Here is a 19,375-nt window from a genome sequence, read left to right on the forward strand (position 1 = left end):
CATTATACTCCACTTTCGCATGTCTGAAAATTTCCCTAATAATATGTGTTCAAAGTTTGACCAGGTGTCAAAGTAGGAAGGACATAATCAAGTATAACCAATTATAATCCTAGCATGCCGCCTACAAGGGCTTGGTTTTCAGACTGTATACCGACAGCCCTGAAGAGAGACTGAGTGCTCCCTAGAAGACATTTCTTGCCCACATAACTCAGGCTCAGCTGCTTCCCCAGATCCCACTTCCCAGGTGCAAACTCCTACTTGGTCCAAGCGGGAAAGACACGTGGTCACCTGAGGTCGCCTCTCTCTGATGTACAGACCACCTGTCCAGGGGCTGCCTGGCAACAGCAACATAAAGGGAAGGGACCTTTTTAAAGGAAGAAACAGAAAACCACACCAAGACCTTAGGAAGATGAAGTGGCTGGTGGGCAAACTGGGCAGCTACAATAAAGGGGGAAAGAAAAACCCAAGCTTGGTTCTTTTTTTTGCTTCTTTGATCTGTTGAGCCTATTCAAAAACCTCTGCTTGAAACCTCAAAAATCCTCTAAGGAGAATAAAGAATGGCCTAAAGCAAAACCACATGGATTAGATGGTTACATTTGGAGAAATGCACTGAACATCAGTGATCCCTTCCTCCAAACATGGACACACAAATCCTTACACCATCGTGTGACACAATCAATACAGGATCTGAAGGGAACCATTTCTTCCCCAGTCAGTCAAAGCCAGTAAAAGCCAACCAGTGATGTGACCTGTGACCTCTAGGAGAGAGGTTGGAGGGTCCCTGGACATAGGTCATCTACAAAAGGGGTCCTCAAATTTAGGAGCTTTAAAAAATGCATGTGTGTGTATGTGTGTGTGTTCCTGAACCCTACCCTGGAGGATCCTAGTTCATTAGGCATGGCTGGAATAGGACTCTAGAATAAATCGCCGTGTTTTTTTTTTTTCACTCACCCAGGTGATTCTCAGAGGAGTCCAGTATGGACAACACCATCCTAACCCCACTTTACTAGAGTATAAACTTTAGGAGCAGGTAAGTAGCTTAAACCAACCACTCTTGCATGTCACTCTGCCTAGGACCCTCGACTACTCCAATTGCAAAAGGTACCCCCTTGGAACTAAAAAATACATGGCCATATCACTATTACTTTATAAATTTGAATGTACAAAGCCAAAATCTCAGCAAATATTTAATTTCTTCTTTTGAACACGAATGTTTTAATTCTGGCCTCTCATCCAAATAGCTAGGCTTTTTACAGGTTTAACAAAAAGTGCAACAGTGTTGTGACAATAAAAAGGCTTTTTTTTTCCTAAAAGCAAAGAAAAAAAAATACCCACTACAATAGACTTTGAGATTTTTAAACAGAAGTAAAAAGTAATTCTATACAAAAAGCATCACAGACTTGTCTTTCTAAAAGTTACTTGTCTTTCTAAAAGTTACATATCAATAAGTCTAATGACACCACTTCTTAAAATCAAAATTTATCGCAAATATAACCATTATTTAGCTACCATCCGTTTCCATGATCTTCAAGGAACAGAAGCGAAGTTGAAAGTTTAAGTTCCTCTTGTCAGAATGTTATATATACACACAGGATCAGAAAAGGGAAAAAGCTGCAGCATTCAGCCAGTAATTTGGTTTTGCACCCCTGGAATCTATTCAGGGTGGGAATTAGACCAAAACGGCCTTTAACACGGACCATGAAAGAGTGTCAGCCCCCTACCCTGCTTCTGCGCAGTGAGTGTGCATCACGTGGCACGGGGGGAAGGCAGATGTCTGGGAAGACAATCATGACACAATGCCACACCACTATCTCCTTCCAAGAATAATGAACTCCTTTTCCCTATCGAGAGCCATTGCTCAGCGATGTTTCCATTACCTGAAACCAGCAAAAACTATCTTTACTCTCTAAGTACAAAACTTTCCTAAGAATGGGGAGCAACAACACAACCTTCTGGCTCAAGATATTCCCTCTTCTAGTGATTCTGATGAACGGGTGCTGGTTGGCGGACTGCAGGCAGGAGGCCGAGGCCTGCCTTGTCCTTGATGAGGACGGCTCTCCAGGAGCTAGAAATGCTTAGCCAAGCTAGACAGCAGCTATACCGGTACTGTAACATTTAATATCCATGTAGCACAAAGATAAAAAGATCTGCAGAAAGGATTAAACTGCCCATCCACACTGGAACAGCCCTAGGGACAGAAGCACTAGGGTGGATGTGACAGGATAATCCCACACTCCACCCCCAAGATGTCCACGTCCTGATCCTAGAATCTGTGACTATGTTACCTGAAGGGCAAAGGGGAATTAAGGCTGCAGATGGAAATCAGCTGACCTAAAACAGGGAGCCCATCCGGGGTGAGCTGGGTGGGCCCGATGAGAGAAGAAAGTCCTCAGGTAGGAGAGGGAGAGGGGAGGCTCATGGGCAAGGCCGGTGCAAGGACGGAGGAAGGGGCTCGAGCCGGGGAGAAGGGCGGCCGGAGGAGCCGGGAAAGGCAAGAAAACGAGTCTCGCCCTAGAGCCACCAGAAAGGCGCACAGCCCTGCCGATGCCTGATTTTAGCCCAGCGACACCCACTTCGGACTTCTGACCTTGAGGACCATGAAATAATAAATGTATGGGATTGGGAAAGCCATAAGGACCACACTCCACTTTGTCTAGTTTATGGATGGATGAGTAGAAAAATAGGGGAAGGAAACAAACAAACAGACAAAGGTACCCAGCGTTCTTTTTCACTTCAATTGCTCTTTCACTTTAATTATTATTCTTGTTATTTGTGTGTGTGTGCTAATGAAGGTGTCAGGGATTGATTTAGGTGATGAATGTACAACTATGTAATGGTACTGTGAACAACTGAATGTACGATTTGTTTTATATGACTGCATGGTATGTGAATATATCTCAATAAAATGAAGATTAAAATAATAATAATAATAATAATAATAATAAATGTGTATTGTTTTAGGGCAATGAATTTGTGGCATTTGTTACAGCAGCCCCAGGAAACTGAGAAAGTGGAGGCATCATTTTCTGCTCCCAGCAGTGTGCCAATGACGTGTCCAAAGAAGATTCCCAAGGCCAAGCAGCATTCTAGAAGATGTCCAGTTGCTTTCCTAGTTTTGTTTCTTTTTGAATCATGAAAAAGACAAATTACCGATATTTAATCCCTTTTGAGGGTGTCAAACATGTTAATACTTCCTAAAGTGGACCCTCACCACAAATCCCGACCACAGGTTGGATCAGCCCCTCTCCCATCCGCCACATGTAGAATGATGTTTTCATCTAGAGGTCCCTTTAATAAGATGTGTACAGAAATCTCCGAAGGCAAGCATCTCCACAACATCCCAGCAAGTCAGCAATGACCCAATTTCTCACAGGTTATTACCACCACCAGCTGCAGCCAGAACCAGGTCTCCAAACAAACCACAAAACACAGACGAATGAGACGGGGTGTCACGTCTGTGAGGTAGGGGGCTATCCTCCAGTGAGCTGCAGCCCACAAGCTGGCAGGAGCAATTCCAGGGGCCTCCGTGTCTGCAGGGAAACCAGATGGGGAAAGGCTATGGGCAGAGTCACATGGTCACAAGCCGAGAGCGGACGGTGCGCCAGGCCCTGTTTCAGGCTCTTGGGTTACATGTGTTAGCAAAATGGACACAGAGTCCTGCCTCTGGGGAGTGTCCACTTCAGCTGGAGAAGTCCGGCCACACATAGTCAACATCTCGAGCAAGTCACAGAGCAGGGCAGAAGGCTAAGAGCTGTGGGGAACATGGGGGGAGTGAAGGGAGCAGCACACAGGGGCTTACTTAAATGGGGTGATCTGGTCAGCCTCCCTGTGAGAGCAAGAATTCGAGTGAAGGCTGGTAAATGAGGGGATTAACCGAGGGGATATCTGGGTGAAAATCATCCCAAGCAGAGCAAACAGCCAGAGAAAAGCTGCAGGCGTCAGGAACAGGCCTGGCACGTTCCATGCACCACAAGGAGTCTGCTGCAGGGCAGGGGCAGGGGTGCGAGGTCTGCGAGGAGCCAGGGGCTAACGGGCCAGGCATGCGGGGCCCTCCCTGCAGCATCAGCAGCCCCAGGATGAGCCTTCCTCTGTGCACCACCAAATCCAGGACGGAACCCCTCTTTCCTGTGGGATATTATAAATCCAAAAAACAACCTTTCAATTCTAAGTCTAAGAATCTTTTCAGAATTTAATTTTCCACACAGTCGGTTCAAAGAGGGAAATCTGTAAGAAGTCTTGGTCGAAGTGAAAGAACAGGCTGAAGAAGAAATCACCCTTGCTAACAAATCCATGAAAAGTCCACGTGAGCCTGCCCAACTCTGCAGAGCTGCCTGCCCTCCCAGTGTGGTCCCCATTCCCGGTTCCAATGGGGGAGAGAGGCCCTTGAGCATGTCTGAGAGCAGGTGCATCTGCCCCAATCTGTCTGGGGGTGCCTGAGCTGGAGAAGGCGGCTCGCCAAGCTCTCCTGCAGGATGCAAGAGCTGACAGCGTGAGCAGTCCAGGAGGGCTGGAGTGTGAGGAAACCGTCTCCCCGGGAAGAGGGGACATCCGTAAAGGGGGGATTCCCAGGGCCGCGTGTGCACGCCCAGGACAAGACACCAAGCAGAAAGGAGCAGGGTGGCCCCTACACTGTGGCCTCAAGCTAGTCCCTAAACTCACTGCAGGGCCTGAAGGGACATTATTGGAACATAAGGAAAAAAATGGAATATAGACTGTAAGCTTCATAGGAATGCTGAATTTCTTGAACTTGATAACTGCACTTCAGGCAGTTACATAAGTGACTATCCTCGTTCTCAGGAAATGCACAGGGAAGTACAATGTCTTCAAAGAGGACAATGTGTGCAACCTGCTCTCAAACGTTCAAACAATACAGATGGACAAACAGACATGAATGATACGGCAAAGGTGGCAAAATGTTAAAATCAGTAGATCTGGGTATCCGGGGGGATTGGGGTATGTTGGAGTTCTCCATCTGGTGTTTGTAACTGCTCTGAAAGTTTGAAGTATTTCTAAATTACAAGTTTTTTTTAAAAAAACGCAATGTGGGTAGAGGTGAGCCATCCCCGGAAGGAAGCAAGCCAGAGGCGTCACTCCCAGCAAAGCAACTGCTAGAACCTCAAAAGCTACAATCTAAAGCAATTTTAGTGTCAGGTTGTCACCCTGACTAAAGAGTGATGGTTCACAAAAGCCCAAAGGACTCAGAATAATAACAGTGACCTCCTGGGTGTGCATCCTGAGAATCACAGCCCCCTGCGGGCTGCTTCCACAGCCAAGCTGAGAGCAAGCAATCAAAACTGGATTTTTAAACAATCCTTTGTAGATGATACTGTGAGCTGCTGATTGTACACTTTGGATGGATTGTAGAGCACATGACTATATCTCAATAAAACTGCTTCTTAAAAAAAATTCTTCAAACACAGAAAGAAGCTGGCATTCTCATTTAAGGGTTCTGAGGCCAGGCCCCAAAGTCTGCTTCTGAACACGCAAAGGTGAGCCCTGTCTCAGGATCCAGTGGCGTCCCTCCAACAAGAGTCCAGATGTAAGGTCGGAGGCCTCAGACAGGAAGAATCAAAGACATTCTGCAATCCCACCGAGAAAACCATAGGCCCCCTGAGTGTCCCGTTTCGCTGCTGAATTGCTATAGCCTCTTACATCCAGTCCTAAAGTCCCAAGGCACCGAGGAGGCCGTAAGAAGGGCCCAGTGGGTGGCAAGAGGCACTAGCCTTTCCCGGTTCCCTGGATTTCCGTCTATTCGGGTTGCAGTGCCTCCACGCACTCCGGCCCCAGGGGTCGCCCAAGGCCAGGCTGTGGGACGGCTGCTGCACGAGGCTAACTGCGACACGAGAGGCTCTGGGGGAACCTCCACTACCCGCAGACTGGGAAGAAACGGGCTTTAATGCAGGACCCTGCAAGCTCCTCCACTCCTGAGCGCCAGATGAGCATCGGGCTCCTTCAAGGTAAAACTGCCTAGTAACCTTCAGCACAGGTGTAACCAAAAAACATCCAAACTTCATCCAGACATGGCACCGTGTACCTCAACCCCGGAGAGGCCGCACATTTATAAGCAACACTGAACATGAGGAGAGGGGAAATGATGGGACAGGCAGAGGCGACCCCAGCACGGACTGTGGAGTCTGAGAAGTCTAGCACTGATCACCCACGGCACCTTACAGGAATAAAAACCTCTCAAAGTCTCCATTTCCCTGCCTGTAAAATGGACGCATTTGTTGTCAGCCACATGGGGTTACTGGGACGACTGAGAGCTTAGGGAGAAGGCTGAGCAGTCACCGTGGTGCCATCCAGGCAGCTACGCAGCTCGAACGCCCTGACTCATCTCGCTCCGCTCCAGCAGCTACGAGGTTTATTAGTATGGCTCCCCCAGAATGCACTGGCATCTGGAAGCTTCTAGGCTGCCACAGCATTTGCTTACACCTCTATCGCGGCATCTGCCATATATTCTTGAAAATTCTCAACTGATCGATCCCCTGCACTAAGTGCTTTTTGAAAGCAAGGCTGTATTTTTAAATTCTTTACAGCCCAGCACAAGCAAATATCCTGACACAAATAAGACAATAAAAAAAGGCTGAATAGATGTGCGGATGGATGCACACACAGAAAACAATTTAGATGGCAAAAGAGAGAAAAGAATCAAACATTTTTAGGGTAACAAATGGTAATAAAAGTTAAAAAAATCGGTAAGTCTGGAGGGAGCTAGATTGGACGGGGGCAAAAAGAATGCCTTTGGATTCGTTAATGGTATGGTAGGAGAATATTGGAAGGAAGTTTGTAGACTTACAACTAAATATTTCATTTTTGAGGGCTATTGCAAGTCATTTTTTTCTTTTAATTTCAAGTTCTAATTGTTCATTGCCGGTCTATGTGAAAGCAACTGACATTTGCCTATTAAAATTATATCCTTAGACAACGTTTTATAGTTGGTTATCATTCCCAGAAGTTATTTGTAGATTCTTTGGTATATTTTATAAAGTAATCAGGTCATTTACAAATAAAGGCTGTTTTGTTTTCTCTCTTTACAGTATGTATCCTATTTACTTATTTATCCATTCATTCATTTATCCAGTCTTTATTGTACTAGCCCAGATTTTTAGTATAATGTTGAAGGGGAGGGGAGAGAAAGGACAGGACAACCTTACCAAAAAAAAAGAATGCCCTTGGACATGCAGATTTTAGATGACAATGGAATATCCAAGGGAAAATTCCAGCAGGCAGCAGAAATGCAAGAACACAGCTAAAAATTGAAACATTCTCTTAACTTCAATCATTGGGGCTCTCGGAAATTATATTTCAGGGAATTAGAGAACAGAAGACAAAATGACTTAAGCTCAATTAGGTTGCAAAAAACACATGTAGTCTGGCAGCTGCTGTGTATAAAAGCCCAAACAGACAAAATGAAATACGAGCCCAATCCAACTTGAGGTTTACAATACACAGTACACAAATACTTTAATTCAAGACTGGCTCGGTATAATTTTTGAAATGTATGTAAGAGTCTATAAACAGCCTCGAATATCCCCCAAATTAAAAACAAAGACCCCTCTCACTTCCGCACCACTTTCCAGCTAGCACCCTCTCTGTGTTTCCATTTATAGCCCAGTTTCTTGGAAGAGTCAAATATATTCTCTTTCAGAGTCTCTTTTTCGGAGTGCTTCCTCCACCTGGCCCCTAGGTAGGGTATGTCCCAAGAGGACACCTTGGATCTCTTCCCACCTGGCTGTGACAGGACCCGTTCCCAGGGCTCCATCCCCACTCACGCCTTGAGACTCTCAAGCTCCAGTTCCAAATCCAACTGCTTTAAGGGACCTCTCAAACTGGACAGTGTAAGAACTTCAAAACTCAAAGCAGTGCGTCCAAAATGAACTCTTCCATTCAAACCTAGTCACCTCAGATCTAGAAATTCTCCAAGGAGTCACTGGAAGACAGAAGCCCTCCGTTTCCTTTATCTCCCTCCAGTGCCCGCCCCTCCCTGGTAACCGACTCTCATGGACATGATGTCCCCAAGCACTCTGTGTTTATGCTCTCCGCTCTCCCACCACCACGGCCTGGGCTCTGACCCTCACATCTCACTTGGGCAGCTCCAACAGGTCCTTAAGGGTCTCCTCCACTGCCAAGCCGAGCCACGCTAAGCAGAGGAGTCGTTCTTAAATGCAAAACAGTCACCATAAAACAACCCATTTAAACCCTCCCACGGCTTCTTGAGGCCCAGAGAACACAGCCAGAAAGCTCTCCATGACCCCACATGCCCCCTTTCCCTCTAACCGGGCCACAAGCCTTGTGCCCACCTCATACACTGCTCTTGGGCACACAGGGCCACTGGCAGCCCTCTGAAGGGGCCAAGACACTCCGAACCTCCAAGCTCTGCTGATTCTCTTTGCCTGAAGTGTGTTTCTTCACCACAGTCATCCAGCTAGCACCCACCTACCTTTCCAAGTCGGGCTCAAGTGTCAGCTTCTCTGTGAACTTCCCCTGTCCTGTCGCAGGATAATATCTCTACTGAGGAATCTAACAAAGAGGACACTGACCCCTTCTCTCTATGCTGCTCCCATATGTTCTGTTCTCGTGGTGAAAAACCAGTTATTCCTTCTGATATAAAGGCATATTTAACAGAACTTTTTAAAAACACGTACAATTTCCAAATGATAAAAAGTGGAAAGGCCTTACTATCATAACTGGGACAGATGATTCATATCCTTCAAGTCCCATATTAGAAAATTATACTGAAGGAGAAGCTAAATAGTTAAAAAAAAATTGATTATTTTCAAGTAAGCAGAAAGGCCCCCTCAGCCTTCTTATAGATAACATGTAATCACCTAGTCCTCTGTGAAAACAGGATGGGCTGCAGCTTTACTTGAATCATAGAGAAGTCGTAAATAGTGTAGCAAGGTTGAATACAGTCCTAATCAAATGTATGTTTACCAATATGATGTAACGGCTAAACTAATCATAGAATAAGAAAACTATATTAATAAGTTAAAAACAAGTAATAGCAATCTCTTTGCTAATTTTTAGACTTCGTATAAGTAAAAGTATGTTATATTGTTCTTACAAAAATCATAGCTTAACTAGTAAAAATATTACCAGTAGAGCTTTACAGGCATTCAAGGCTAAGTCTGTGATAACGTGGATACCTTCCTTTGATGATGAACCACTCATGGATTGAGATGCTTGGCTTCGTGAGATATTTGCATTCACAAAGCACCATTTAACATAAAAATAGAATATGATTTGACTGACTGTAAATCAAAAGTGCTATAAATTCTCAGTAACTCAAGCAAGAGGGAGCTCTCTGATCTCATGTCTACCTGCCTATGGAGTGGGGGCTCCCAGGCTTGCTAATGTATCGATTAATTTTTACATTGTAAACTTGTTCCTTTTACCTTAAGTGCTCCTTTTAGTAAAACGTGTTAAAGGTGAATTTTCTTGTCTTGAGTGCTCTTTACTTTTAAACTATTGTCTGTCCCTGTACTCTTACTGAGTGGGGGGTTACTTGCTGAAGCCCAAACCCACTGAATCACGACCTGATTAGGCTCAAGCCTTTTCTAATGGGGATCACAGGTTTGAGGTGTAAAGAGACGAACCCGTGACACTATCCAGTGCCATCTCAACCCCAGATGGAAGTGGCAGTTTTCAAGCACACACCTGCCACATCAACCCAACCCTCTCCTGACCACTGGCTTTCATGTCTGTCTCCTTCTAGGCCCAAAGCATCTGCGACACAGGGACAGTACTCGATTCATTCCTGGGCTATGCTGCAAGGTGCAGAGTGGTTGTTAATGCTGGTTGACAGAACAACAGTTACCAGTTACTCAAGAAACAGCATCTGTGACACTGCTACTAAAGAGGCTAGTTTTTCAATAGCCTTAAACCAATTCCATCATTCATAACCAACACCATGAATTACTATACAGATTGTAACACTGTCAGATAAAGGCACATTTCTGAAATAGAAAACTCTGGAAGATTCAAAAAGAAGGTGGAAAATAGAAAAGGCTCAGATAAAGAAGGCATCCCCTCACCCTTGCTAAAGAAGAGTCATCCCAGAAAGCTGCCAATAACCATCCCACCACGAGAGCAGGAAGACATCTGACGCGGCACCATTTCAGACCATCAAGAGTAACAAAAATCCCCTACGCGCCCTTCCACCCACACTGCAGGGTTTTTAGGCAATGCAAAGAGAGAAGCAGCACAACGTGACCAGCAGTTTCAGAGGATGTGGGACTCACTTCTTGAACATTTCTAAATAATTTTCCTCCACCTCTATGCCTCTATTACTGCAACTGAAACCAAGCAACAGCAAATAAACAGGCGATTAAGAAGCACTGTGGCAACAGAGCAAATGGGCAGGTCCAGGCAATGTTCTTTTCCTCAGAAGCCCACTCTCCACGACTTGCATCTGGGAGGGTGAGTGGGAAAGGGCGGGAGACAGAAACAAGGAGAGCAGAGCCTACCAGCCGACAGCGCTCAAGCTGAGTTTTTCCCACCCCTGCCTCTCCTCCCCATGCAGTACCAGCAGACTCAACACACACACTCCTCCAGGAACCTGTCTGCTCTCCACCCTTGGAACGAGGTGATCTCCTTCTAGCTCTTACTATAGAATAAGAACCCCAACTAATCGTAAATGCATGAATTCGAGAAAATCTATTTGGCAAGACTGTCTTTGATTGATATATAGAACATTTCAAAAGACCAGGTATTATCCATGAGTCCATGGACTGAACTATTTATCATTATAACCCAACCCAGTAAGATCTCATCTTAACTTGAAGACTTTCCTGTAAAAGAAAAATTTTATATTTGGCCAAAAGGCAAAATGAAAGTTAAGATTCTTTAAGAGAAAAATCAAGAAAAGGTAAGTAAGTGACTACTACAGTTGGTCAAAATCTGACCCAAACCCAAAACTAAGATCCAAAACTAAGCATGTATTTTTCCCATGCTTAAAATATCAAAGTGAGAAGTAAATCACTTGATGCTATCATAGAGGCCACAGAAAGGGTTAATCTCAGCTAATTAGAGCAACTATCATCCCACATGAATACCAGTTCATAATACACAAATACACACACACACACACAAATCAACCTAGCTAGTAAGCAACAGATTTAATGAGGTGCCATTTTGGGACTAGTAAATTAGTTTTGTTTTTTTAAATAAAAGAGATTTTAAGTACTAATCCTCACTGAAGGCAAGTTCACTGCTACATGTACTCACACACTGCTAAGAACAGGGAAAATCAGTACTACTGTTTTGGAAAGCAAATCAGCACAATTTATACCCTCTGACACATAATATCACCCCTGGGAATCTATCTTAAAGTCAACAAAATGTATAATTATGGTAACCTTGTGTCCCAGACTTTCTAAGAAAGCCCTAACTTCATATGATTATATTCTTTTCAATAAAGGCAAATAATCGTGTAACTAAATTTGAAAACAATTTAAAATTATCAATATCACAGGAAAACGAAGAAAAATTGGTTCTATCTAGGGTTAAATACACACGGAAAAGTGTTCTTGTTCTTGCTTGCAAAGGAGAGGGGAAGACAAAAACTCAAATCCACTGAATATTAACTTCTGCCATGTGAACCTGGTTCAATCCATCATTCCCTCAGCAGTTGCTGAGCTGTTTCTGTTTGACACAAGGCCGGACACATGTTCTGGAGGCACAAAGGGGTGGGGGGAGCCAACGCCTCCCAAAGACCACAGCCCCCCTCAGCAGCCTGCGTCCAGGGACGCGGCCAGCCACACCTCATCTCAGCTGGGCTCGAAGGCGGCCTTGCCCTGGCCGAGCCCATCATCTCTACTCTTGCACATTTTGTAGCTTGTTTCTTAAAGGCTGATTCTTCCTCATGTTGCAAAATATGGATTATTTTGAAAAACAGGGAAAGCTAATAAATACGGAAGCTAACAAAAAGCAAAAGTAGTAGTAGCTGAATTCAAGAACTCAAAGCCTTGAATTGCACTGAGAATTCAATTATCTTAAGAACCTATCCTTGGAAAATTGATTATTTTGCAATCTTTTTGATGCAAAATCACAGCCTCTAACATTTCTGATGGGACTTTATCTCACAAGCTGTTCTAAGAGGAATAAACCACATCAGCAACCTCTGGATTAGTGATTGCTGGGTTCAGTGAATCTTTTGAGAACCGGGTTAAGGCTAAGGACCCTCTGCTTCTAAAAATGCACATACCCCAAAACTTTTACATTCAATTCCAGAGGGATCCCGGAAGCCCTCTAAGAGGCACACTGCAGAGCTTAAAAACATCTGCTCAAGTTCAAAAGTCACCACAAGGAAATACGAAAGCCAGAGTCACCGCGTCTTTTCTCAGGCAGGGTATCCCACAAAGGCAAAACACCTCCTCCATTTGCAAATGAGAACCGTGAGGTGCAGGAAGCACCCCGATCAAATAAGGAGGTGGAGGTGATGAGGAAGGAGAGAGAGGGAAAGAGGGAAAGATGGAGAGGGGGAGAGAAGGAAAGAGGGAGAGAAAACTTCCCAATTATTTCGTACTGTTTAGAAATAAATTGGGGGAATAAAGACCAACCAGCTAAGAAGCAATATATGAATGCCTTTCTTAAAATGTCAACTGAACGGAACTTTTATAAAATTAGTAATCCCTAAATTTTCAAAGAAAAATAAGCTTAAAAATTATTTTTCCTGCCTAAACCCTACTTGCCCCCCACCCAGCCTTCATGGTTCATGGTGTAACTTTCTATAATTTTGATATAAATTCTCATTTTATTCAGGGCCTTTGGTTACAAACTATAATACACCATATGAGAAATGTTTACAAATGTCCCATGGTAGAGCCCACAATTATGCTTATGACACAGCTCCTTTCCATCAAAACACACAGGAAACCACTCTCTTTCTTGGTGAAGTACCTACTGGTGCACCAAGAATCAGAAATCTGAATTAACTGCCAAAGGCAGCCACTCCTCCCAGGGCCAGGCCGCCGTGCGCCCCCCGGCACTGACCACTGCCGACCCTGCAAGGCCAGCAGCTCCACGGACCAGAGTCCCTGACCTGGGGTTTCCCACCCCCTGCCCCACGCTTCAGGGTGGCACATCTAACCACACAGACCCCAGGCCGAACCTGCACAGCCTCCGGCCACCCCCAGTGCGGGGAGGGGGCCAGGATGGTGGGAACACAGGAGGCAACACACTAAAAGCCATCCCAAAGCCTCGGGGGGCTGGGTGTCTTTTCTTTATTCTTTTTTTTTCACTTCTACCCTGAATGTCCCCCTATACGCCTCCCCCAAGGGCCAAAGCTAGAGACAGAAGGAACTTTTTAGGCAACAGCAACTCAACAATTACTGCTATATGCAAATCAAATATTTTCTTGACTGCCTTACCCCACTACTCTCCCTCTAGAGAGGAAATGAAACTTAGTTTTCTCAACCCTTGCCAAAAACACTGATAGCCTAACTTAAAATCAGTTTCACCTTGCTTGCATTAGATCACGAATCAGGAAGCTCGATGTAAAAATTATATCAAAGTCAAATGAAAATTAAGGTATTTCAGAGGCATAACAAGAACATTTTGCAGAAACCTTTTTAAAAAGACAACCTTGCATTTGAAAACTTAACCAAAAACTTTAAAAATTAACTCTGTTGGGCCACGGCCAGGGTCTGGGTTCACAGGGGTGTGAGGGGTGGGGTGGGGCAGGACCCAAGAATTTGTGAGTCTCACATGGTCTCGGTGCCCTTGGTGCTGGCTTCAGGGACCCCATGCTGAGGCCCACACTGGATCCCCTCCCCACCCAGAGCCTCAGTGTGCTTTCCAGAGCTCACACACGATGTCAAAAAAAAAAAAATTAACTCTGTTGACAACTTGCATTCTGAATTACATTAACTTCTTCAAAGGAGCAAAAGTAAGATGTGCATTCCATGATGAATACAGGTTTCAAGGACTCTAATTTTAAATTTTATGTGGAAATTATCCTTACAAAGGAGGTTTACAATAGAACCAAAGCAAAACTGCAGTCAGTCAGTCCAACCTGATAACCATCACAGCACAGTGGGTTGAAAATATGTAAGGAAAAATACCTTAAATGCTTCCCTGAAGGTGCAGTACTTGTGGGTTTGTGTACACAACCCCGTACAGTTTTATGTTGAAATATATACTGATTACTGTGCATATATTATAAAGAGAATATACGTGAAACTTGATTTGAGAACATTTGTATTTTTCCTTTTTCCTGAGCACAAATTGTTGACTTTGCAAGTTACAGGTCTGTCTGGCAGGATTCCACTGGGCCATAAGCAGGTTTTTGCTTGATTTTTTGTTTTTTTTTTCTAATAAAGGCATATGCTCCACATGTGTGGTTTGAACCAACCTGCACCTGTCTAGTGATTTAAGACTCTCCAAATAAGCACCACAGTGTTTTGGGCATGTCCACAGGTGGAAAGCCCTCCAAACTCAGGCACAGCGTCACTGGATCTACCCAGAACGCCAAAGAGTCCTGCAATCAAGAAAGGTTTTTTTATTTTTGAAATTCTCTTTAATTGAACATTGAAACTTGCTCTCTTTCTTCAGTAAATTTTAAATGAGTTGCATTACAAAAGTTTTTTATACCAAATTGGTAGCTTGGAAATCATAACGTTTATTTCCCCAAAAAACAATGTTAAAAACCATGGTAAGGGGTCCTGGGCGAGTGGGCCACGCCTTACCGACAATTCTACCCTGTGGGAGAAACATGCTGGGGAAGCAGAAGCACTGTTGAATCATCAGTACACTAAAAAAAATTCAAACTATAAGAAATAGTTTCTCATTATTTTGAAAACCAACTATACATGTTTCAGAAGTTCAACTAAAGGAAACAATGGAGGGTCGGCAAGAACCTCGGGGTAAACGCTTTGACCAGCGGATGGGAATCACCTTTAAGTCCACTGTTTTGGTTCCTCCAAAATAAAAAGGAAATGATTTTTTAAAATTGAGTAAAGGGGAAGAATTAACTTCCACCACCACCCACCCCCGTGTGGTAGGCAGAATAACGGCCCCTCTCCAAGATGACCCTGCCCTGGCCCCACGAGCCCATGAACATGCTGGGGTCCATAAGACCAGGCGGAACCAGGGTGGCTGAGCAGCTGACATTAAAACAGGGAGCCTACCTGGGCTATCCAGGTGGGCCAATGCAATCTCAGGGCCTCCTCAGGAGGCAGGTCAGGGAGAGGTAAGAGATGCTACCTGCTGGCTCTGAAGATGGCCAGGGACAGGGGGCAACCTCTAGAAGCTGGTGGAAGCCAAGAAACAGATTCTCTCCGAGGGCCCATTTTGGACTCTGACTTCTACAACTCGCCCATAATAAGTTTAGGTTGTTTTCAGCCACCAAGTTTGAGGAAATTTGTGACTAATCCACCCTGCTTCATTTACCCTTTCCAGGTACAGACTTACGTCACGCCTGGTGGCAAAGCATAAACTGTGTTCAAAGCAACTGGGCCAACAGCTTCCTGCCTCGCCCAGTGGGTAAGAGCACTGGAGAGGGCAGAGAGGAAGCACGGGACAGTGTGGGCATCTGAGAGAAAGAAATTAAATGGCAAGAGAAGGTACAGAAGGTAGCATATGAAGCTGGCCAAGGCTCCTCCTTACCAGTGGGTGGATGGAGAGAAGTCTGGAGGGGATGAAAAGTCTTCTGGGGCCAGCCAGCTGGGTGATTTTTTCCATCACAAAAGGAAAGCACACACTGCTTTTCCTTAGAAGGTAACAAAGGAACACCTGTCAGGTGCACAGCCCCAGCATGCTGGCTGGCACTTTAGGCCACAAGTGGGTCCTGAGAGCCTCGGTGTGTCCACAGTCCAAGGTTCAGGGTCAAGTTGCTATTCATACCCACCTCTTTACCAGCAAGTAGTCCTTCAATTATTGACTTACAAATAAAATACCATAACGACTCGCTTCACCTTTTGACATTTTAACATACTCCAGGTCAAAGCTGGCTCCCTAATACATAAGAGACAAAAGCCACCAAGGTCACGTGAGCCAATACACCAGGATTCGGTTCTTTGTAGCAACATAAACATTATGAATTCTGCGGCATTCCTACTTAGCTAGCAAACCACACAAGTTCACCTCTTGTTCTCTTTGCCACCTATCCTTTAGTTCCCCGAGAATAAAATGTTAATAAATGAACGAAAGCATTTAAAATAAAATAACCTTTGGCAACCCCTGCAACTTCAAACGATCCGAGGGCCCAGTGCCTGGCCAATGGCCAGCAGTTTGCAAGCTGAGGCTGGACTAGCAGGAGAATTTGGAAACGGTCGGTCTTGTCAAGTTAGAGAGCTGCCTGCAAAGTGCGATTCCTCTGCGGTCTCTCTGCACCGACCGGAACGCAAACTGCTAAGTCCTTGCCGGTATTTCGGGCATTCAGGGGCAGACCTCTGAACCCGCAGCGCCTTCGCCAACGACACCGCGGCGGGCAGTCCCCGCCCGGACCCCAGCTGCCCCTACGACGAGCCTCACGCGGCGCCCGGGGCCCGCGCTCCGGTCCCGGGCGGCGCCCTCCAGCCCCGCGAGCCCCGCCGGGCAGGCCGCGGAGGCGCCGGGGGCCCGGGGCGCGCCTGCCCACTCGGGGTCGCGGCCCCCCTGGCGTTTCCGCTGCCGAACAAAGAAATGCACCGGGGCGCACAACTTGCGAAACCCAGAAGGGCCCGGGAAGTCCGGCGACGGCGGCGGGGCCGAGGGGACCTTTACCGTGTCCCCGGGAGCGGCGACCCCGCCCCGCCTCGCCCGGGGCGCCTCACGGCCCCCGGCGCCCTCCCCCAGCCCAGGGAGCCCCGACCCCGCGGAGGGCCCCGCCGCGCTCGGTCCGCGCCCCGCGCCGGCGCCCCCGGGAACGCGGCCCGCCAGGGGCGACCGGGCGCGGGGAGAGAGGGAGGACGCGCGGGAGGGAGGGGCGCCCGGCCGGCGGGGGCGCGGGCGGGACTGACCGTAGCCGTCGTCCTCCTCCATGGTGCCGGGCGCCGGGCTCCGCCGCCCCGACTCGCTCCTCGCCCCTGGCAGCCCGTTCCCGCCGCGCCGCCGGCAGCCCCCGCTCGCCTCAGCCCGGCCCCGGGCCCCGCCCCCGGCGCCCGCCGGCCTCCGCCCCGCGCCTCCCCGGGCCGCCCCGCCCGCGCGCGCGCACACCCCCGGCACGCGCCCGCCGCCGCCCGGGCCCGCGCCTGCGCACGCGTCCGCCTGGAGCCCCGCCCCCGAGCCCGAGGCCCCGCCTCCGCCGTCAGCAGCCGGCCGCCTCCCGGAAGCCTCACGGGCCCGCGCCTGCGCACGCGCGCCCTCAGGCCCCGCCCCTGGCCCGAAGCCCCGCGCCGGCCCCGCCAGCCTCTGTGCGGTCGCGTTTCCTCTCCGCGAGGGCGGTGCGGGCCAAGGACCCTCGAGCGCCGACCCCCGACCCCCGACCCCCGACCCCCGATGCGGCAGCTGGACGCCCGCGGGCACCGAGGCCGTGTCAGGCCGCTGGGGGAGGCAGGGGTTCCTCCCCGACGTCTACCCTGGCGCCAGGCCCGCCCCCGCCTGCCCTTTGACAAAAGGCCTCAAAAGTCGCCTTTAAACTTCCTTTTATGTGCCCTCGCGATTTGCCTGGCTCAGTTTCGGGTTTGGGTGAACGTGATTCATGCATCTCTCATTTTCACACGTTTCGAGACTGTGCCCTTCGTGTTTTACTTGCCTGTCCCACCCTAGGGGTAATTTTAGTTGCCCTTTGCTCAGTGTTGAGCGGAAGCTGCTACTGGCCGCTGCGACACCCAGAAGTCCAGGTGCTTTACTCCCCAGTAGGTGTCTGCTGAATTAATCAGTGAACTGAAAACTGAGCCCAAAGGTCAAGGGTCCAAGGTCACACCGTGGGGTTGCACCTGGGGCAGTAGCCCCACCCACCCCACTACCTTCCTACCTGCCCTGGAAAATAATTGCTTAAAATGCAGCCGGAAAGGCAAGAGCAGACCAAATGAGACACTGGGAAATGGGGGGGGGGCCTCTTCTCAAAGCTGCAGTTAGGCAGCCTCAGAACCCAACCTGTCCCCCTCCAGGGACTCCACTGTCCCTACACAGAGCAGTGCCTGGTGGCCTCCTTGGAGAGCCGTGGACTGGAGGTTTAGACCTCTGGGAGTCGAGACGCTCCAGAACTCTTTCCTCGGGGCCCCTTCACTGCAGCCTTTCCTTCTTGAGGGTGTCAGTGGAATCTGTGATAACGGAACAAGATCTTCTGCAGAGTTTTAGTGTGTTTTAATCCCCATAAACCACCTCACACTTGGCCACTTAGAAAACTTTGCCAACAGATACAAATGCCACAGATAAATCATTATATATGTGCTGGTATGTGTAGAAACGTACCTTTTTTTTCTGAAAGGATACACACCAAAAAATTCTTAGGAATAAACTGTGGGAGGAAGGTTTGGGAAGAAGAGGCAGGAAGGGGAGGGCAAGACCCACTTTTTATTCTATACTTACTTTTTCATCCTCTATCTCTCTGTTCTGTCCGGTTGTTTTTTAACATGTGAACACATTACTTTTTTGGAAAGGTGGGGGAGAGAGAGAGAGGGAGATGCCACTTGTCTAACCACATCCGGATATATAAGCTCTTTGTTGGTTTGGTGCTAGTCATAAAAATTGAGTCTCGGTTGGAAGACAGCTTCGGATCACTCGTCCACACAGGGGTGGGCCAGGACGTCCCTGTGTGTTCCTCCCAACGCCTGGGGTGGCACAGTCCTCGGGGGCTCCTGGGGGGAGCTCAGCCCGAGGGCCTGGCTGTCCGAGAGGTGTATCTCCAGCAGCTTTCATTACTGGTCAGCCCTAAACGTGCCTCCCAGTACTTTCCAACCGTGAACTCTGCTTCTAAGCAATGAAGAAAAGTTCTTTCCTCTCATGAGAAGGGAATAAATTCAGAATTGGGAAACTCTGTGCTTTCGTTCCAGATCTGCTTTTAATTAGCCTTGTGACCTGCTAAAATATCTCAACTGCCTGGACCTGTTTCCCATGTACGAAATGTGGGCTTCTGCCCAGAATTGATCTCTGTACATGCCAGATCTGTCACATATTCCCTTCTAATTCTTCTACCCAGCAGCCAATATCTCGGTTTGATGAGCCCAATTATTTCAACATGTCAGCCTAAGGAACCCTCTTACTGTTCCATCCAGGGTGTGGCCTAGCCTACCCTTCCTGTGTCTACGAAAATTGTCCATTCACAAATACACATCCTCGGCTCATCTCATGACACAGCCTTTGGTGAAGAACCTGGGCATCTGAGGTCTGTATTTCCTTAAAACCCTTCCCACTTGCTTATTCCCAATAATTGCAGTAAATTAGATGCTTCCTTTGTATAATTTATGCCATTCTTCTCCTAAATTTTCATTCTGTTAGATTCATGAGCTTA

The 19,375-nt window shown here is 47.3% G+C and overlaps 1 protein-coding gene across 2 annotated transcripts in view; it reads right to left on the minus strand.

Moving 5' to 3' along the window:
• Nucleotides 1-17,050, minus strand: part of CYTH1 (cytohesin 1) — a 91,222-nt gene extending 74,172 nt beyond the window's left edge. The window contains exon 1 of one of the 2 annotated variants that reach the window (XM_037809104.1): nt 16,941-17,050. In XM_037809104.1, coding sequence (XP_037665032.1) covers nt 16,941-16,962 — 22 coding nt within the window. In that variant the 5' untranslated portion in view covers nt 16,963-17,050. Of the gene's footprint in view, nt 1-15,606; nt 15,758-16,940 lie in introns of those variants that run through there. The other variant, XM_037809107.1, reaches the window with a different exon arrangement.
• Nucleotides 17,051-19,375: the final 2,325 nt, after the last annotated feature.

The sequence above is a fragment of the Choloepus didactylus genome, chromosome 18 (assembly GCF_015220235.1).
Source record: "Choloepus didactylus isolate mChoDid1 chromosome 18, mChoDid1.pri, whole genome shotgun sequence".
Lineage (NCBI taxonomy): Eukaryota > Metazoa > Chordata > Mammalia > Pilosa > Megalonychidae > Choloepus > Choloepus didactylus.